At 42.7% G+C, this 19,314-nt stretch overlaps 1 protein-coding gene across 20 annotated transcripts in view; it reads left to right on the forward strand.

The window, feature by feature from the left end:
* LOC110531157 (serine/threonine-protein kinase WNK2) overlaps positions 1-19,314 on the forward strand; it is a 132,869-nt gene that overhangs the window by 56,598 nt on the left and 56,957 nt on the right. For all 20 annotated transcript variants that reach the window (XM_036987887.2, XM_090184098.1, XM_036987893.2 and 17 more), the window contains exons 3-7: positions 4,346-4,518; positions 4,851-5,071; positions 5,196-5,353; positions 8,389-8,477; positions 9,031-9,250. In XM_036987887.2, the coding sequence (XP_036843782.2) occupies positions 4,346-4,518; positions 4,851-5,071; positions 5,196-5,353; positions 8,389-8,477; positions 9,031-9,250 (861 nt within the window). The remainder of the gene's footprint in view (positions 1-4,345; positions 4,519-4,850; positions 5,072-5,195; positions 5,354-8,388; positions 8,478-9,030; positions 9,251-19,314) is intronic.

Genomic DNA, 19,314 nt, shown 5'->3' on the forward strand with positions numbered 1-19,314 from the left:
TATGTAAACTTCTGACCCACTGGGAATGTGATGAAAGAAATAAAAGCTGAAATATTGTCTCGCCCTGACCTGAGTATTCTTTGTTTTACCTGAGTATTCTTTGTTTTCTTTATATATTTTGGTTAGGTTCAGGGTGTGACGAGGGTGGTATGTGTGTTTTTGTCTCATCTAGGGTGTTTGTACTGTCTAGGGGTTTGTAGATTTATGGGGTTGTTTCCATCTAGGTGTTTTTGTAGGTCTATGGTTGCCTAGATTGGTTCTCAATTAGAGGCAGGTGTTTATACTTCCGACTTCAACTGTAGATAACGTAGATACATGGCGTAATTGACACCCACAATGTCTACTGTGTGGATCAAGCAGTCAACAAGTCTAGCAGTCATTTGAAAGAGTAACAACTTTTCAGCAAGACAACTCCAAGGCGAAATCCATTAAAGCCAAGATAATGGAATTCATTGCCTTTGACAATCAACCGTTCTTTGTCCTGGGTGATGTTGGCTTTCGCCGACTGATCGAGCACCGGTACACACAAGTGCGCTATTGTTCAGGTGTTGCCCTACTTGAGTTACACAGTAATAGCATCACTGCTATTAGCTTCACAACATACTTACTATGGAATGCCGTTTGGGTCTTTGGGTGTCAAAAAAGTAGCACTGTCAAAGCTGTACTTAAAAGTCTGCAAACACCATGATGTGTTTACTAGCTAGCACCAATACAACCAGCCTGAAAACAATGACCAGTAGAAGCTGCATTTTCATTATTCTTAGCAATGATTTAGGAATACTTGTAAGTATTAGCTAGGTTGACACTTGTTGTTTGTCTATTGAAATTGAACTTCAGGTCATGAAAATAAATAGCTAGCCAGCTGCTTAACCCTGTTACCCAAAGCTAACGTTATAAGCAGTCAGCTAGCTTCATCTGGCTATTGACACTCGACCGGACCGGTTTATGTTGTGAAGCTAGCCACAATAAGGATTAGGCACAATAGTGGAATTTGCGTTTTGTCTTCAAAATAAAAGTCTGGCATTGACAGTGATGCAGTGAATACAAATAGTAGAATAATGCCATACTTTTATTTTGAAGGCTAACTGCAAATCCTTGGCTAAAACGTATTGTGTCTAGCTTTACAGAGATGGTTCCGACCACCATTAATCAAATAAGAACTGTCTTATAAATTAGGGTCATTTTAGATGATGACACCTAGCTATATAGTTAGCTAGCTAACTACAGCAACTGAAACAAATTGTCGTTTTGCTATGTTTTTGGGGAAGAACATTGTTTGCATCCATCAGCTAGCTAGCTTTTTTTATGACAGCACTGTAGGTGCGCGAGACAACTTTACCAGCATCATAGCATACTTATCGATGAATCGATGTGACATGAAATACGAGTGATATTGATTACACTGTGTAACAAATACGTAAAAACTCATTCAATTATTATGTGACGTGCAGTCATATTCAGGACCTGATTGGTCAACAAGCTTATTTGACACGTCAAATAGTGTTATTTGACGTGTATGTTTTTTTTTGACACGCAAGACCCAAACGGCGTTCCATTGAAATCCTGGTTGAGAATGAAACACCTGAACAAATGAAGAACCTTCATTTAACGAGGCATGTCAGTTAAGAACAAATTCTTATTTACAATGACGGCTCAGACGACGCTGGGACAATTGTGTGCTGCCCTATGGTACCCCCAATCCCGACCGGATTTAATACAGCCTGGATTCGAAGCAGGGACTGTAGCGACGCCTCTTGCACTGAGATGCAGTGCCTTAGACCACTGCGTCCATGTGTGTGTGTGTGTGTGTGTTAACTATTTAACTGTACTAGAATGCTTAAAAGGCCACTATCGTTTTTTTGGCAAGGAAAATATCGGATATCGGTATCGGCCAAAAATGTCATATCGGTGCATCACTACTATCTATTGCATCTCAGCCGCTCTGTCACTGCTCATCCATATATTTAATATTTATATATTCTTATCCTATTCCGTTACTAGATTGTATGTATTAGGTTTTGTTGTGGAATTGTTTGATATTACCTGTTACACATTACTGCTGCACTGACGGATCTTGAAGCATAAGCATTTAGCTACACTCACAATAACATCTGCTAACCATGTGTATTTGACCAATAACATTTGATTTGATCTGAGATGTTTGATCCGGTTCAAATACGGGCTCTGGCTAGGCCACTCAAGGACATTCAGAGACTTGTCCCGAAGCCACTAGACAGCAATGTTGCCTTGGCTGTGTGCTTAGGGTCGTTGTCCTGTTGGAAGGAGAACCTTCGCCCCAGTCTGAGGACCTGAGCGCTTTGGAGCAGGTTTTCATCAAGGATCTCTCTGTACTTTGCTCCGTTCATCTTTCCATCGATCCTGGTCTCCCAGTTCTTGTCCCTGAAAAACATACCCACAGCATGATTCTGCCACAACCATGCTTCACCGTAGGGATGGTGCAAGATTTCTTCCAGACGTGATGCTTGGCATTCAGGCCAAAGAGTTCAATTTTGGCTTCATCAGACCAGAGAATGTTGTTTCTGAGCCTGAGAGTCTTTGGGTGCCTTTTGGCAAATTCCAAGCGGGCTCTCATATGCCTTTTACTGAGGAGTGGATTCCATTTGGCCACTCTACCATAAAGGCCTGATAGGTGGAGTGCTGCAGAGATGGTTCTCCCATCTCCACAGAGGATCTCTGGAGCTCTGTCAGAGTGACCATCGGATTCTTGGTCATCTCCCTGACCAATGCCCTTCTCCCCTGATTGCTCAGTTTGGTGGGGCGGCCAGCTCTAGGAAGAGTCATGGTGGTTCCAAACTTCCATTTAAGGGTGATGGAGGCCACTGTGTTCTTGGGGACCTTCAATGCTGCAGACATGTTTTGGTACACTTCCCCAGATCTGTGCCTCAACACGATCCTGTCTTGGAGCCTCACGGACAATTTAATTTGAGATTATGGCATGGTTTTTGCTCTGACATGCACTGTCAACTGTGGAACCTTATATAGACAGGTGTGTGCCTTTCCATATCATGTCCAATCAATTGAATTTACCTCAGGTTGACTCCAATCAAGTCTCGAGGATGATCAATGGAAACAGGATGCACCTGAGCTCAATTTCGAGTCACATAGCAAAAGGTCTGAATAATACTGTAAGGTATTTCTGTTTTTATTTTTAATAAATTAGCAAACATTTCAAAAGATCTGATTTCGCTTTGTCATTATGGGGTATTGTGTGTAGTTTGAGGATAATCTTTTTAAAATTCTATTTAAAAATAAGTCTGTAACACAACAAAATGTGTAAAAAGTCAAGGGGTCTGAATAACTTCCCGAATCCGATATATCTGTGAGCTGTTGCTAGAGCGCACGTGCCAAAACCAGAGTGCCACATTTGCTAAATAACAGTGTTTTTATGTAAATGCCCATCAGTACAGTTAAATGCGATGGGATCCATTTACATTCAGGGCCTAACATAAGGACAGCTCAGTATGCTATTCTGTTCTTCTGAAATATATCTACATTTTCTTTATCTTTCTTTAGACCTGTCTAAAAGAAATCATGGATTTATTGTGATGGTGGAGGCTATATTACATGGATTTATTAGACTTAAAAAAATAGATGTTCCAAACGTCTGTATCAGTGGTTTGTAGGCTATGTGTGGAAGCCAGGAGATGCTAAATGGGTTTATGTTAATTAACAGTCAATTACCATGATACTGGCAGTTATTTGCCTGACGGTCACCGGCTCACAAAATGAAATGACCGCCACAGCCCTACTAGTGACACCCACTGACATGCATAATGTGAAAGATCCTCTGCTCCTACTGAAGTAGACCACATGGTGCCTTGCAGCCAGTGCCTGTGTGATCTGAGCCATGCTTGCACCACTGATTTTCCACAGTACTGGTCCTCACTTCCCAAAGTAATCATTGCTCTGGGGCCTACTCAATTGCAAGTTCCTTTCAAGGGTGACCAGCTGGGTCAAACATATGGTCCAATTAATGAGCTGAATATGGCTCTGACAGACACACTAATACCGGACAGACAAACAGGCACAGACAGAGATCAATGGAAGAGCCTCCTGCACACGATCCCTCTCTCCCATCTGTTTGTTCTGCTTATAGGTCTCTCTCAAAAAAACTGATATTAATGATCTCTTCATTTCACATGATCTCTGAAGTGTTTTCCTCCCCTTGTACCACTATAGCCATTGCTTTAAAAGAGTGTTTCACAAATAATTCTGTATAACATTGAAAATGATCTAGGTTCAACCGGGCATATTTTCTCTCATAATCTTTTGTCTCCTGACCACAACCCTGGATTTAGTGTAACTTCTCTGTCCTCTCCCTCAGGACCGTAAGCTGACCAAAGTAGAGCGTCAGCGGTTTAAGGAGGAGGCAGAGATGCTGAAGGGGCTGCAGCACCCCAACATTGTCCGCTTCTACGACTTTTGGGAGTCACCCCTCAAAGGGAAGAAGTGCATCGTCCTGGTAACGGAGCTCATGACATCAGGCACGCTCAAAACGTGAGTGTACTGTTACACCTGCTGAAGATGGGAGAGGATGATGATGATGATAGTCAAAAGAAGAGGCTATAATTGGGCAATGCGGGATCTAGTCATAGATGTAAAGTAACACCTTTTTTTTTACATGTATTCCCTACAACAAACCAGTTAATGTGTGCGGGAGTATTATTTATCATTGAGATTACTAAGCAATGTAGTACTGCAAAAAGAGGCAATGGAGTGATATGCACATGAATATTTGCTCTAAATTACCTTTTATTTTTGACTGGATTATCAATCCCAAAACTCTGAATATATGAATGGTGATACTGATGTCCTTTTCCCAACTGTAGATATCTGAAGCGCTTCAAGGTAATGAAGCCCAAGGTTCTGAGGAGCTGGTGTAGGCAGATCCTGAAGGGTCTTCACTTCCTCCACACCAGGGCCCCTCCCATCATCCACAGAGACCTGAAGTGTGACAACATCTTCATCACGGGCCCCACCGGCTCCGTCAAGATAGGAGACCTGGGGTTGGCCACACTCAAGAGGGCCTCCTTCGCCAAGAGTGTCATAGGTAGGAGATCCAATCAGACTGCATCAGTAACACCTGGTGTATCATCTATATATGTCTAAAATGGACAACAGTCTCCAGATTCCAAAAATGTCCTGCTGTCTGACCTTTGACCATGTCCTCCCAGGCACCCCAGAGTTCATGGCCCCAGAGATGTATGAGGAGCACTATGATGAGTCAGTGGATGTCTATGCCTTTGGGATGTGCATGTTGGAGATGGCCACCTCAGAGTACCCGTACTCGGAGTGCCAGAACGCTGCACAGATCTACCGCAAAGTCACCAGCGTGAGTCCACATTTAAAATGTAAACCAATTTAGCTCGTATATAGGTAACACTCACAACTAGGCTAGACACCAAATGACCAATTTCAGTCATTCATGTTAGCACTGTGATTTCTATGAATGGCAGCCACAGATCTCAAGTAACCAGGGGTATTCAGCATTAACGATTTAAAGGCCAGAATCATCAGATCATTTGTTTTGGTACTGTCCATAAGTAGCTTGTTTTGGGTCACATGTTCAGGAATGGCTAAAGAATTGCAGCATTTACCTTGAGTTAACTCCGCAAATAGCACTGCTGGGTGGGGCGGTAGGCAGCCTAGTGGTTAGAGCGTTAGACTAGTAACCGAAAGGTTGCAAGATCGAATCCCGAGCTGACAAGAAATCAAAACTGGATGGTCTACAGAGATAGATGGGAGGGGTTGAGTGTAGCTGAAGGATGGGACTAAAAATGAACAAAAAAATAACTAATGTAGAATATACTGTGTCCGTAACATTTTTGTGGAGGGTAAGGAGATACAAGACCTTTCCATGGTAGGGGTTATGTTACCAGCCAGCCCCATGGTTCTTGATACTTGAATAATTCCCTAGTTTACTGGACAGTAAAGATGGTCATGATGTGCCATATGGCACTGCTCAGGGAGTCCAGAACCCCTCAATTCTTCATAGATCTAATCTTGTATTCCACTCTATGCCAGTGAGGAAAAGAACATCACAGTGATGAATGCAGCAAACTGTTTTTAGATCAGGGGGTGTCCGGAGCCATAATATATTGGATGAAGGGTATTGATTTTGCACTTTTAAAACTTGGCAGGCACTGCTGAAGTAGGATGACTCATCTTAGCCTGGTCCCAGATCTGTACTTTAGCCTACTCCGCTGACTAGCATTGTCAATGATAATCAGAGGACTTGGCACTAAAGCACATGCATATATTCTGCGTGGTATGGTAAGGATAGTCAGAGGTGTTGGCTTTGGCTAAAGCATATACAGTTGAAGTCGGAAGTTTACATACACTTAGGTTGGAGTCATTAACTTGTTTTTCAACCACTCCACAAACTATAGTTTTGGTACGTCGGTTAGGACATCTACATTGTGCATGACACAAGACATTTTTCCAACAATTGTTTACAGACCCATTATTTCACTTATAATACACTATCACAATTCCAGTGGGTCAGAAGTTTACACACAGTGGGGCAAAAAAGTATTTAGTCAGCCACCAATTGTGCAAGTTCTCCCACTTAAAAAGATGAGAGGCCTGTAATTTTCATCATAGGTACACTTCAACTATGACAGACAAAATGCGAAAAAATTATCCAGAAAATCACATTGTAGGATTTTTAATGACTTTATTTGCAAATTATGGTGGAAAATAAGTATTTGGTCAATAACAAAAGTTTATCTCAATACTTTGTTATATACCCTTTGTTGGCAATGACAGAGGTCAAATGTTTTCTGTAAGTTTTTACACAATGTTGCTGGTATTTTGGCCCATTCCTCCATGCAGATCTCCTCTAGAGCAGTGATGTTTTGGGGCTGTTGCTGGGCAACACGGACTTTCAACTCCCTCCAAAAATGTTCTATGGGGTTGAGATCTGGAGACTGGCTAGGCCACTCCAGGACCTTGAAATGCTTCTTATGAAGCCACTCCTTCGTTGCCCGGGCGGTGTGTTTGGGATCATTGTCATGCTGAAAGACCCAGCCACGTTTCATCTTCAATGCCCTTGCTGATGGAAGGAGGTTTTCACTCAAAATTTCACGATACATGGCCCCATTCATTCTTTCCTTTACACGGATCAGTCGTCCTGGTCCCTTTGCAGAAAAACAGTCCCAAAGCATCCCCATGCTTCAGAGTAGGTATGGTGTTCTTTGGATGCAACTCAGCATTCTTTGTCCTCCAAACACGACGAGTTGAGTTTTTACCAAAAAGTTATATTTTGGTTTCATCTGACCATATGACATTCTCCCAATCTTCTTCTGGATCATCCAAATGCTCTCTAGCAAACTTCAGACGGGCCTGGACATGTACTGGCTTAAGCAGGGGGACACGTCTGGCACTGCAGGATTTGAGTCCCTGGCGGCATAGTGTGTTACTGATGGTAGGCTTTGTTACTTTGTTACTTTGATCCCAGCTCTCTGCAGGTCATTCACTAGGTCCCCCCGTGTGGTTCTGGGATTTTTGCTCACCTTTCTTGTGATCATTTTGTCCCCACGGGGTGAGATCTTGCGTGGAGCACCAGATCGAGGGAGATTATCAGTTGTCTTCCATTTCCTAATAATTGCTCCCACAGTTGATTTCTTCAAACCAAGCTGCTTACTTACCTATTGCAGATTCAGTCTTCCCAGCCCGGTGCAGGTCTACTATTTTGTTTCTGGTGTCCTTTGACAGCTCTTGGCCATAGTGGAGTTTGGAGTGTGACTGTTTGGGGTTGTGGACAGGTGTCTTTTATACTGATAACAAGTTCAAACAGGTGCCATTAATACAGGTAACGAGTGGAGGACACAGAGGAGCCTCTTAAAGAAGAAGTCTGTGAGAGCCAGAAATCTTGCTTGTTTGTATCCACCTGCTTTTAGAAACAGAAGCCCCTCTGTCTGGCAGCAGCAGTTTTTTTTCTGTCTACTTTACTCTATGAATATCGGCATGCCCTGGAGAGACCACAGAAGTCTATTTATTTATCCTTTATCCACGGGAAACTCTGATAGCTTTCAACCAGACTACACAGTGTATAAGTATCTGTATGAATGTGTCAGTTCCTGAAAATACTATTTTCAGTCCACAGAGTTGCAGAAAGGGGCTTGTTTAAAGCATTAACAATCTGACAAGTGATGTTGACACCTCTTGAAATGTGATCAACGTTTTTAATGAGTTGTCTGCACATTGTTCAGAAAACCACTAAAGTCATTATGACAACTTTTGGTAAGCTATGTGAATACATGTGGCAATCTCTCTCTGTCTCCCTTTTTATTTTCTCCACCATACTTACTCATGGCTTCCGGCCATCCCTCTGAACTGTTTTTTCCCTTCCTTTTCTGTTATCAGGGGGTGAAGCCTGCCAGCTACAACAAGGTTGTGGATCCTGAAATCAAGGAGATTATTGGCGAGTGCATCTGCCAGAAGAAAGAGGAGCGGTGAGGGACTGTACCTGCGTCTCTGTCCACCTTGGAGGCCATAGGGTCGCCAAGGTGCTCCGTCATCCCTCCATACCTCACTTAATCTGCCCACATCCTATCACGATGACATTTGGGGCACTCAACAACATTCCAATCTCCCCTCCCGATCTGTACGCCATCCTCTGTTAACTTGAATAATAATGGGTTTAATACAGAGGAGAAAATGACCCTTAAAACTGCCTCTTCGGCAGGTTTTCATACTGAGAGGTGATTGTGTACAGTTCTCTCTCGTTCCTTGTCCTGGCAGCTAGTAAATGGAGGGTGTTCTTAGATAGGAGCTTATACTGTCCAGACCGGAACACTGAGAACATTGGTGCTCAGGAGAGTCTTTCAGCTCCTGCATGACATAACTACTGAATTTGGTGGAGGGCATTAGGTCACTGTACTTGGAGTTGATATGACTAATTTGAAGTTAATTTAGGCTAAATCTGAAAATTACAGAAGGTCAAGTTGGAGCCATGCCATGTTAGCACAGTGATAAAGGGTTGTTTTTATTTTTCGTTCCTACCAGGTACTCCATAAAGGACCTGCTGAACCACGCCTTCTTTGCGGAGGACACAGGGGTGCGGGTGGAGCTGGCCGAGGAGGATGATGGGAAGAAGGCGGCCATCGCCCTGAAGCTGTGGGTGGAAGACCCAAAGAAGCTGAAGGGAAAATACAAGGAGAGTGGAGCCATTGAGTTTACCTTTGAACTGGAAAAAGAGAGCTCGGAGGGCGTGGCCCTAGAGATGGTAAGATGGATGGTGGATGGATGGATGGATAGTTTGATGGTTGAATACATGGGTGGAGTTTAGCATTAGACTGTTTGAACAGACATTGCAATCCAAGGTGGGGTTTGAATTTGTCCTGAATAATGTAAATACTTGATTGAATGCTGGTTCTGGCGGCTCTGTTATGGTGTGGGTTGCATTTTCCAGGCATGGTTTAGGTCTACTCAACCCCTTAGAGGGCAAGGTAAACGCCAGTAAATACACAACCATTCTGAGTGATCACCTTCAACCTACAGTGCCTAGTGAAAGTCCACACACCGCTTGGACAGTCTTCACATTTTGCTGCTTTACAATCTAAAAAGGGATTAAATTAATTAGATTGTTTTCTTACTGATCTACACATTTTCAAAGTGAAAGGAAGTTATAGAAAATTTTAATTGTGCGTCTTTTCACACCCCAGAGTTAATACTTGGGTGGAAGCACGTTTGGCAGCCATTACAGCTGTAAATCATTATGAATAGTATTCCACCAACTTTGCACAACTCTTTGGGCAACATGTACATTGTTTTGGTCGCTAAAAAAAACTATCGGACAGCATATTCAAACTTGGTCTCAGATTTTATTTTTTGAAAAGTCTGTTTATTCAGTTTACACACATGACAACACAATATAAATAATGTATGCTCAACTAGAAAAAACGTATTTCAAATATAAAGATACTGTACTTTGGACAAGTTAAACACACTGGGCAGAAAAGTACAAAGGTTAAAGGGCAATCTGTAGTTAATACAGGAACAAAGCGGTCACCTTGCCATTGTTCCTGTAAACAGACGAGGGATAGGTGTGGAGAAATGCAACCACTCACAGACAGTCATGGCCACAGACTGACCATCCATCTGACCAATATGACAGTTTACAATGCTATTTAAAAAATATATTATTTTTTTTACACTTATTTTTTACAAACAGGGCAAAACAAGCTCACATTTTAGGCTTTGACAGGGCAAGAAGAATAAGGCATCCACGAGTCACATTCAATAAGAATCAATAGGCACATCACCAACCTCAAGGTCCTCCCAAAAAAACACAGAAATGCTCCTCCAACCAGTAAATCACAGGGGTGTCAAATACAGATGTATTTTTGTTTTAATGAGAGTGCCATTAGAGGGTGGTGGACTGTACAAAGTAAGACTGGAATGGAGCCCAATCATCATAAAACAGTTTGGACTTCCCATGTGTGTTGAATAACTTTTAAAAAATAAATAAAATAAAAAATACATTTGAGATTACAGCACACTTCCCACTAGGGCTGGGCGGTATACCGTATTTTACTATATACTGGTATTTATACACGGACCGGTTTGGGTTTTTACTTGATCTTTTATGACGGTATTTTAATGTTTGGTTTGTTAAATGTGATACGCTGTGTGTAACATCCATTTTTATAGTTTACTCCGCTACTTGAGTGCTCTCTCTCTCCATGCCGCTTTCTACACAGACCTAGTCCCGCCCCCTGTAACTCAAAGGAGCGCATTTTTTGTTGCTTGACCACGAGATGGAGTAATCAATGCATGATCAATGCAGCACATGCAACAATGTTGATGACAACGATGTTGTTTCCACTTTGATCTGAATATACATCCACAAGCGTTCTATTGTAATTATTGTGTTTCTTCCATCTGCAAACAGCTAGTTTGTGTTTTCTTAGCAAGTTAAGCTAATTCGCTGGTTGGCTAACTAGCTAATAAAAGTAATACGAGTCGAGCAAACGTAGCCAGCTAATACAGCCTGATACCAGTACTGGTGGAGGCTTAAATCAGCATGTTGTTTGTGCAACAGTATCTTCTAAATCAAAGAGGAATAAGCAAAGCATGAATATGTTGGCTATATGAATAAAGATGTAATGTAGCCAAAGATTATAGGGTCCCCTAGGAAACACAGAACATAACTTTGGTTCCTACCCTGTCACATGGCATTTTCATTCATTGTCATGTCAAACAACACTGTATTCAAAGTGCCCACTATTATTTATATTCTAACAATATAATTATAATAAACATTCTATTTCCATGATTCCAAAAGTTGACCTAAGGGTTTTGATCTAAATCGCAATTGCAACATTTGGTTAAAAATAAGGCCTAGTATTTTAGCCCATTTCGTGGCAGTGTGGAAATGATCTCAAATGAGTGCAGGAAATGCAGAAATTGATGGAAATTATTTTAGGTTGAATTGAATTGAATTGATAAACCAATCAGAATGTAGAAATATTAATTGAAATCATTTAGAATATATGTGTTTCCACCCTCGGGTCACGCACTACTCATAAAGCAAATGTGCAACTTTTATTAATCAAAAACATAAAATACTGTCAAAACTTTGAAAAATACCATGATATGATAATTTGGCCATATCACCCAACCCTATCTCCCACCCAATATTTATAAGATGGGGGAACTACACCTGTGTAATGATCATGTTGGTTAATCAGCTTCTTGATATGCCACACCTGTCAGATGGATGGATTATCTTTGCAAAGGAGAAATGCTCACTAACAGGATGTAAACAAATTCATGCACAACATGAGAGAAATTAGCCTTTTCTGCGTTTTATTTTTTTCTTCAATATATACAGTTGAAGTCGGAAGTTTACATACACCTTAGCCAAATACATTTAAATTCTTCACAATTCCTGACATTTAATCCTAGTAAAAATTCCCTGTATTAGGTCAGTTAGGATCACCACTTTATTTTAAGAATGTGAAATGTCAGAATAATACTAGAGTGATTTATTTCAGCTTTTATTTCTTTCATCACATTCCCTGGGGGACAGAAGTTTACATACACTCAATTAGTATTTGGTAGCATTGCCTTTAAATTGTTTAACCTGTTGAATCTAGGGGTCATTTTTTTGGGGGTGTTCGTTCCCAAAGTAAACGGGCTATTTTTCAGGACTAGAAAATAGAATATGCATATAATTGACAGCTTAGGATAAAAAACACTCTAAAGTTTCCAAAACTGTAAAGATATTGTCTGAGTATAACAGAACTGATATTGCAGGCAAAAGAATGTGAAAAATCCAATAAGGAATGCAGCGGTTTCTAAATAAGAGTCCCTTCCTAAGCTTCCCTATTGAGCAGTGAATGGAATATCAACGAGATTCCCTTTTCTATGGCTTCCTTAATGTGTCTAGTATCACAAGACATAGTTTCAGGCTTTTATTTTGAAAAATGGGCATGTACAACAACATTGCGTCAGTGTCCACCTGATGGCTCTTTGTGTATTTCTCTCGCAAAAGACAGAGGTAGCCATTTTTCCACCCAGTCTTACTGAAAAAAGCTCTATCCCGGTTTATATATTATCGAATAGATATTTGAAAAACACTTTGAGGATTGATTATAAACAACGTTTGCCATGTTTCTGTCGATATTATGGAGCTAATTTTGAATATTTTTCGGCGTTGTCGTGACCGCAATTTCCGGTCGTTTTCTCAGCCAAACGTGAAGAACGAACGGAGCTATTTCGCCGACAAAAATATTATTTTTGGAAAAAAGGAACATTGGCTATCTAACTGGGAGTCTCGTGAGTGAAAACATCCGAAGCTCATCAAAGGTAAACAATTTAATTTGATTGCTTTTCTGATTTTCGTGACCAGATTGCCTGCTGCTAGCTCGGCATAATGCTATGCTAGGCTATCGATAAACTTACACAAATGCTTGTCTTGCTTATTTTCAAAATCTGAGATGACAGGGTGATTAACAAAAGGCTAAGCTGTGTTTGAATATATTTCACTTGTGATTTCACGAATATGAATACTTTCTAGTAAGATTTTTTGTCCGTTGCGTTATGCTACTTAGTGTCAGTTGATGACAATTATCCCGGATCCGGGATGGGTAGATCCAAGATTAACTTGGGTCAAACGTTTTGGGTAGCCTTCCACAAGCTCCCACAATAAGTTGGGTGAATTTTGGCCCATTCCACCTGACAGAGCTGGTGTAACTGAGTCAGGTTTATAAGGCCTCCTTGCTCGCACAAGCTTTTTCAGTTCTACCTACGACTTTGGAAGTATGCTTGGGTTCATTATCCATTTGGAAGGCCAATTTCCGACCAAGCTTTAACTTCCTGTCTAATGTCTTGAGATGTTGCTTCAATATATCACATAATTTTCCTACCTCATGATGCCATCTCTTTTGTGAAGTGCAACAGTCCCTCCTGCAGCAAAGCACCCCCACAACATGATGCCACCCCCGTGCTTCACGGTTGGGATGGTGTTCTTCGGCTTGCAAGCCTCCCCCTTTTTCCTCCAAACATAATGATGGTCATTATGGCCAAACAGTTCTATTTTTGTTTCATCAGACCAGAGGACATTTCCCCATGTGCAGTTGCAAACCGTAGTCTGGCTTTTTTATGGCGGTTTTGGAGCAGTGGCATCTTCCTTGCTGAGCGGCCTTTCAGGTTATGCCCATGTAGGACTCGTTTTACTGTGAAAATTAAGCCATCTTATGGCTTGGGGGTAGAAACTGTTAAGGAGCCTTTTGGACATAGACTTGGCGCTCCGGTACCATTTGCTGTGCGGTAGCAGAGAGAACAGTCTGACTTGTGTGACTGTAATCTTTGACAATATTTTGGGCCTTCCTCTGACACCGTCTAGTGTCAGAGGAAGGCTTGGCCCCAGTGGTGTATTGGGCCATACTCACTATTGTCTGTAGCGCCTTATGATCGGATCCCGAGCAGTTGCCATATCAGGCAGTGATGCAACCGTTCAGGATGCTCTCGATGGTGCAGCTGTATAACTTTCTGAAGATCTGGGGACATATGCCAAATCTTTTCAGTCTCATGAGGGGGAAAGATGTTGTCGTGCCCTCTTCACGACTGTCTTGGTGTGTTTGGATCATAATAGTTCAGCCCTTCTTCTCATGTAGTCCACAATGATTTCCTTTGTCTTGCTTACATTGCGGGAGAGGTTGTTGTCCTGGCACCACACTGCCAGGTCTCTGACCTCTACCCTATTGGCTGTCTCATCATTGTCAGTGATCAGGCCTACCACTGTTGTGTCGTCAGCAAACTTAATGATGGTGTTGGAGTCGTGCTTGGCCACGCAGTCGTGGATAAACAGGGAGTACAGGACTGAGCACACACCTCTGAGGGGCCCCGGTGTTGAGGATCAGCGTGGAAGATGTGTTGTTGCCTACCCTTACCACCTGGGGGTGGCCCTTCAGGAAGTCCAGGATCCAGTTGCAGAGGAAGGTGTTTAGTCCCAGGGTCATTAGCTTAGGGATGAGCTTTGTGGGCACTATGGTGTTGAATGCTGAGCTGTAGTCAGTTAGCATTCTCACATTGGTGTTCCTTTTGTCCAGGTGGTAAAGGGCAGTGTAGAGTGCGATTGAGATTGAGTCATCTGTGGATCTGTTGGGGCAGTATGCAAAATGGAGTGGGTCTAGGATTTCCGGGATGATGATGCCTTTCAAAGCACTTCATGGCTACTGATGTGGTTGTCATTTAGGCAGGTTAACTTCGCATTCTTGGGCACAGGGACTATGATCTGCTTGAAACATGTAGGTATTACAGACTCGGTCAGGGAGAGGTTGAAAATGTCAGTGAAGACACCAGTTGGTCCGCGTATGCTCTGAGTACACGCCCTGGTAATCTGTCTGGCCCTGCGGCCATGTGAATGTTGACCTGTTTAAAGGTCTAGCTCACATCGACTACGGAAAGCGTAATCACAAAGTCGTCCGGAACAGCTAGTGCTTTCATGCATGCGTCAGTGTTATTTGCCTTGAAGCAAGCATAGAAGGCATTTAGCTTTTTTCCGTCTGGTAGGCTTCCGTCACAGGGCAGCTCGTGGCTGTGCTTCCCTTTTGTAGTCCGTAATAATTTGCAAGCCCTGCCACATCCGACGAGCATCAGAGCCGGTGTAGTAGGATTGACGCTTTGCCTGTTTGATGGTTCGTCTGAGGGCATAGGATTTCTTATAAGCATCTGGATTAGTGTCCTGCTCCTTGAAAGCGGCAGCTCTAGCCTTTAGCTCGGTGCGGATGTTGCCTGTATCCCATGGCTTCTGGTTGGGATATGTACGCACGGTCACTGTGGGGACGACGTTGTTGATGCACTTATTGATGAAGCCGGTGACTGAAGTGGTATACTCCTGTATGCCATAGGACGAATCACGGAACGTATTCCAGTCTGTGCTCGCAAAACAGCACCCTTACGTAGCATCCGCATCATCTGACCACTACCATATTGAGCGAGTCACTGGTACTTTCTGCTTTAGTTTTTACTTGTAAGCAGGAATCAGGAGGATATAATTATGGTCAGAGTTCCCAAATGGAGGGTGAGGGAGAGCTTTGTATGTGTCTCTGTGTGTGGAGTAAAGGTGGTCTAGAGTTAGTTTTTTTCTTTGGTGGCACATGTGAATGAGGTAAAACAGATTTGTTTCCCGGCATTAAAGACCCCGACCACTAGGAACGCTGCTTCCGGATGGGCATTTTCTTGTTTGCTTATGCCCTTATACAGCTCATTGAGTGCGGTCTTAGTGCCAGCATTGGTTTGTAGTGGTAAATGGACGGCTACGAATAATATAGATGAGAACTCTCTTGGTAGATAGTGCGGTCTACAGCTTATCATGAGGTACTCTACCTCAGGCGAGCAATACCTCGAGACTTCTTTAATATTAGACATCGCGCACCAGCTGTTATTGACAAATAGACACACACCCCCGCCCCTCATCTTACCAGATCTGTCCTACCGATGCACAGAACCCCGCAAGCTCTATATTATCTGTGTCGTCGTTCAGCCACGACTCTGTGAAGCAAGATATGACAGTTTTTAATGACCCGTTGGTAGGATAGTCTCGACCGTAGACCATCCAGTTTGTTTTCCAGTGATTGCATGTTGGCCAATAGAACCGATGGTAGTGGTGATTTACTCACTCGCCTACAAATCCTCACAATGTACCCCGATCTTCGCCCCCTGTATCTCCGTCTTTTCTTCACGTGAATGACTGGGATTTCGGCCTGGTCTCCAGGAAGCAGTATATCCTTTGTGTTGGACTCATTAAAGAAAAAATATTTGTCCAGTTCGAGGTGAGTAATCTCTGTACTTTTCGGTCATAAGAGACATTAGCAGGAACTTTATGTACAAATAATGCGGAATATAACTGTAGTATCTGGGATCTACATATTTTTATATTAGTTACTGTGCTGTTACTAAGCAGTAATGCATTACGGCAGTGTTACGTTACTACACCTAATAGGAAATGCACATGCGCACTGGGGTGCCGGGAACTGTAGAGCACGAGGGGTTTTGACTAAACGAAAACTTACTGTACTCCCGTCTCCTGCCTGGTCATTTCTCCATAACACAAATATTACAGTGGCGACGAGGATGGGATTAAACTACATAAACGGACATTGTTTGAAGGGAAGAATGTTGCGTGAGTAATGAAACTCAAAATAATTATGTAATTCGTCAGTAATTTTTTATTTTCTTTTGCCAGTAGAGAAGGCTAAGCACTGCTAGCACTGCTAGCACAGTATTCAGGAGCTGCCAAGTAGCAAGACTATTGGAGTCCAGAATAGCGACACTGCCCTCTGGTGGTTAAATAAAAGAAATAAAAAACTGTCATTGAACCCATTGAAATTAGGCGATCTCAGTGGAGAAATATTGTCAAGAAAAAAAAAGGAAGAAGGGACGTAACACGGTGTGTACATTAATACAAATGAGTGCAGTGAATGAAGTAATTGCAGAAACTTCTGAAGTGAAGAATTAGATGAAAATTCAGAAAATTAAGGAAACTGAACAATTAACTGTGAAAATGGCAACCATTGGTCGAGTACCAGAGTTCGAGGCTACAAAAGAGGATTTTGATTCCTATTTGGAGCGTTTTGAGCGTTGGCTGGCTGCAAATGAAATCAAAGATGAAAAGAAAGCAGACCTATTTCTCAGTGTTTTGGGTCCAACTGAGTATGGATTGCTGAAAGGTCTCATTGAACCAATAAAAGCAGTGGAGTTGAACTATGCAGAACTGACAAACTCTTTCAAGGTATTTCAAGCCTAAGCCAATTCTCATTGCAGAACGTTTCAGATTTTACCAACGTCACCAGAGTCAAGGGGAAACAGTGAAACCATGGCTGACTACATTCTTGCTTTGAAAAGGCTGACAAGTACATGTGAGTTTGCACGATTTCTTGATGATGCTCTCCGAGACAAGTTTGTATGTGGTCTCACAGGTGAAGCATATCACAGAAGGCTTCTGTCAGAGAAGGACCTGACCTTTAAGAAAGCCTGTGATATAGCACTTGGACTCGAGCTTGCCCACAGGGATACTATTGAGCTATCGGGACATGCAGAACGTCAGAAAGGTGTTCACAAGGTCAGTGATGCACGTGGTGGAAAAAGCTCACAAAAGTCACACTTTTTTCAGTCCCGTCCTCAAGGTTACACAAGAACAAAGCAGCCCACATCTCAAAGGTCTAAGCCAAGTTGCTACAGATGTGGGGGAGATAATCATCAGCACAGTGAATGTCGATTCCAAAATGAAAAGTGCCACAATTGTGGAAAGGTTGGACATTTACAGAGAGTGTGTAAGGCCTCAAAACGCACAGGAAGAGCGCACAAAGTGTCAGACGCAGCACAAGAAGAGGAAGGTACAACTGAAACAGTATTGGAACTGTTCACAGTGTACACAGCTCAACAACTAAAATATGGAATCTATCTCAACATGGAGTTAGCGGGAAAACCAGTAAAAATGCAGCTGGACACCGGAGCGTCTGTATGTCTGGTTCCAGAGAGACTCTACAAAGAAAAACAAAGAGTGCCCTCTTCAGCCCGCGTCCATCCGCCTTTCTTCATACACTGGTGACACTATTCCTGTGTTAGGGCAGATCCAGGTACCAGTCAGGTATGAGGGGAAGGAGTGGACGCTACCGCTTGTCATTGTTAAAGGAGAAAAATCAGCCTTGCTAGGCAGAAACTGGCTACAAAAGATCAAGTTGAACTGGGGAGAAATCTTCAGTCTCAGAAATGACAAACCAGTGAGTCAGGCTACACTCACTAACATGCTGGAGATGCACAAATAACTTTTCAAAGATGATTACGGTGAAATACAAGACTTCACAGCAAAAGTCAGAGTGCAAGAAGGAACCAAGCCTATCTTTCACAAACCACGTCCAGTTCCCTATGCTCTTAAGGAAGCAGTAGAGAAGGAACTGGACCGCCTACAGAAGAATAACATAATCACGAAAGTATCGAGGAGCGACTGGGCCGCTCCGATTGTTGTAGTCCCAAAGAAAAACAAGACTGTCAGAATGTGCGGTGACTACAAGGTCACAGTAAATCGCTGCATACTACCAGAGGAATATCCACTACCAAACGCTGAAGATCTGTTTGCCACTCTAGCTGGTGGGAAGGTTTTCAGTAAGCTGGACCTGGCATTCGCTTATCAGCAACTGAAGCTGGATCCGGAGTCAGAACAGTATCTGACCATCAATACACACAAGGGGCTATTCAGATTCAATCGCTTGGCCTATGGAATCTCGACAGCTCCAGCGATATTCCAACAAACAATGGATCAGATCTTGGACGGTATAGACCATGTTGTGTGCTTCATGGAGGACATCCTTGTGTCAGCACCAACCATTGGAGAGCACCTTGTAGTGCTGGACAAAGTGATGTCAAGACTGGAGAAATACGGAGTGAGAATGAAACGCAGCAAGTGTGAGTTCCTCCAGGACTCAGGGGAGTATCTCGGATACAAGATTGATGCACAAGGCCTGCACCCAACCAACAGCAAGGTGGAAGCAATCGTTAACGCACCAGCACCCACAAATATCTCAGAGCTGAGGTCATTTTTGGGGCTTCTGAACTATTACGGAAAGTTTGTGGCAAACTTGTCCACATTGTTGCATCCGCTTCACCAACTGCTGCAGGCCGATACAAAGTAGAATTGGTCCCCACAATGCGAAGAAGCATTCAAGACTTGCAAACAGCGTCTGCTAAAGAGCAAGTGGCTTGCCCACTACAACACAGAGATGAAGCTGAGACTCGCGTGTGATGATCTCCATATGGAGTAGGAGCCGTCATCTCACATGT

The sequence above is a fragment of the Oncorhynchus mykiss genome, chromosome 9, assembly GCF_057628025.1.
Source record: "Oncorhynchus mykiss isolate SJ-2025 chromosome 9, ASM5762802v1, whole genome shotgun sequence".
In the NCBI taxonomy this organism is placed as follows: Eukaryota; Metazoa; Chordata; class Actinopteri; order Salmoniformes; family Salmonidae; genus Oncorhynchus; species Oncorhynchus mykiss.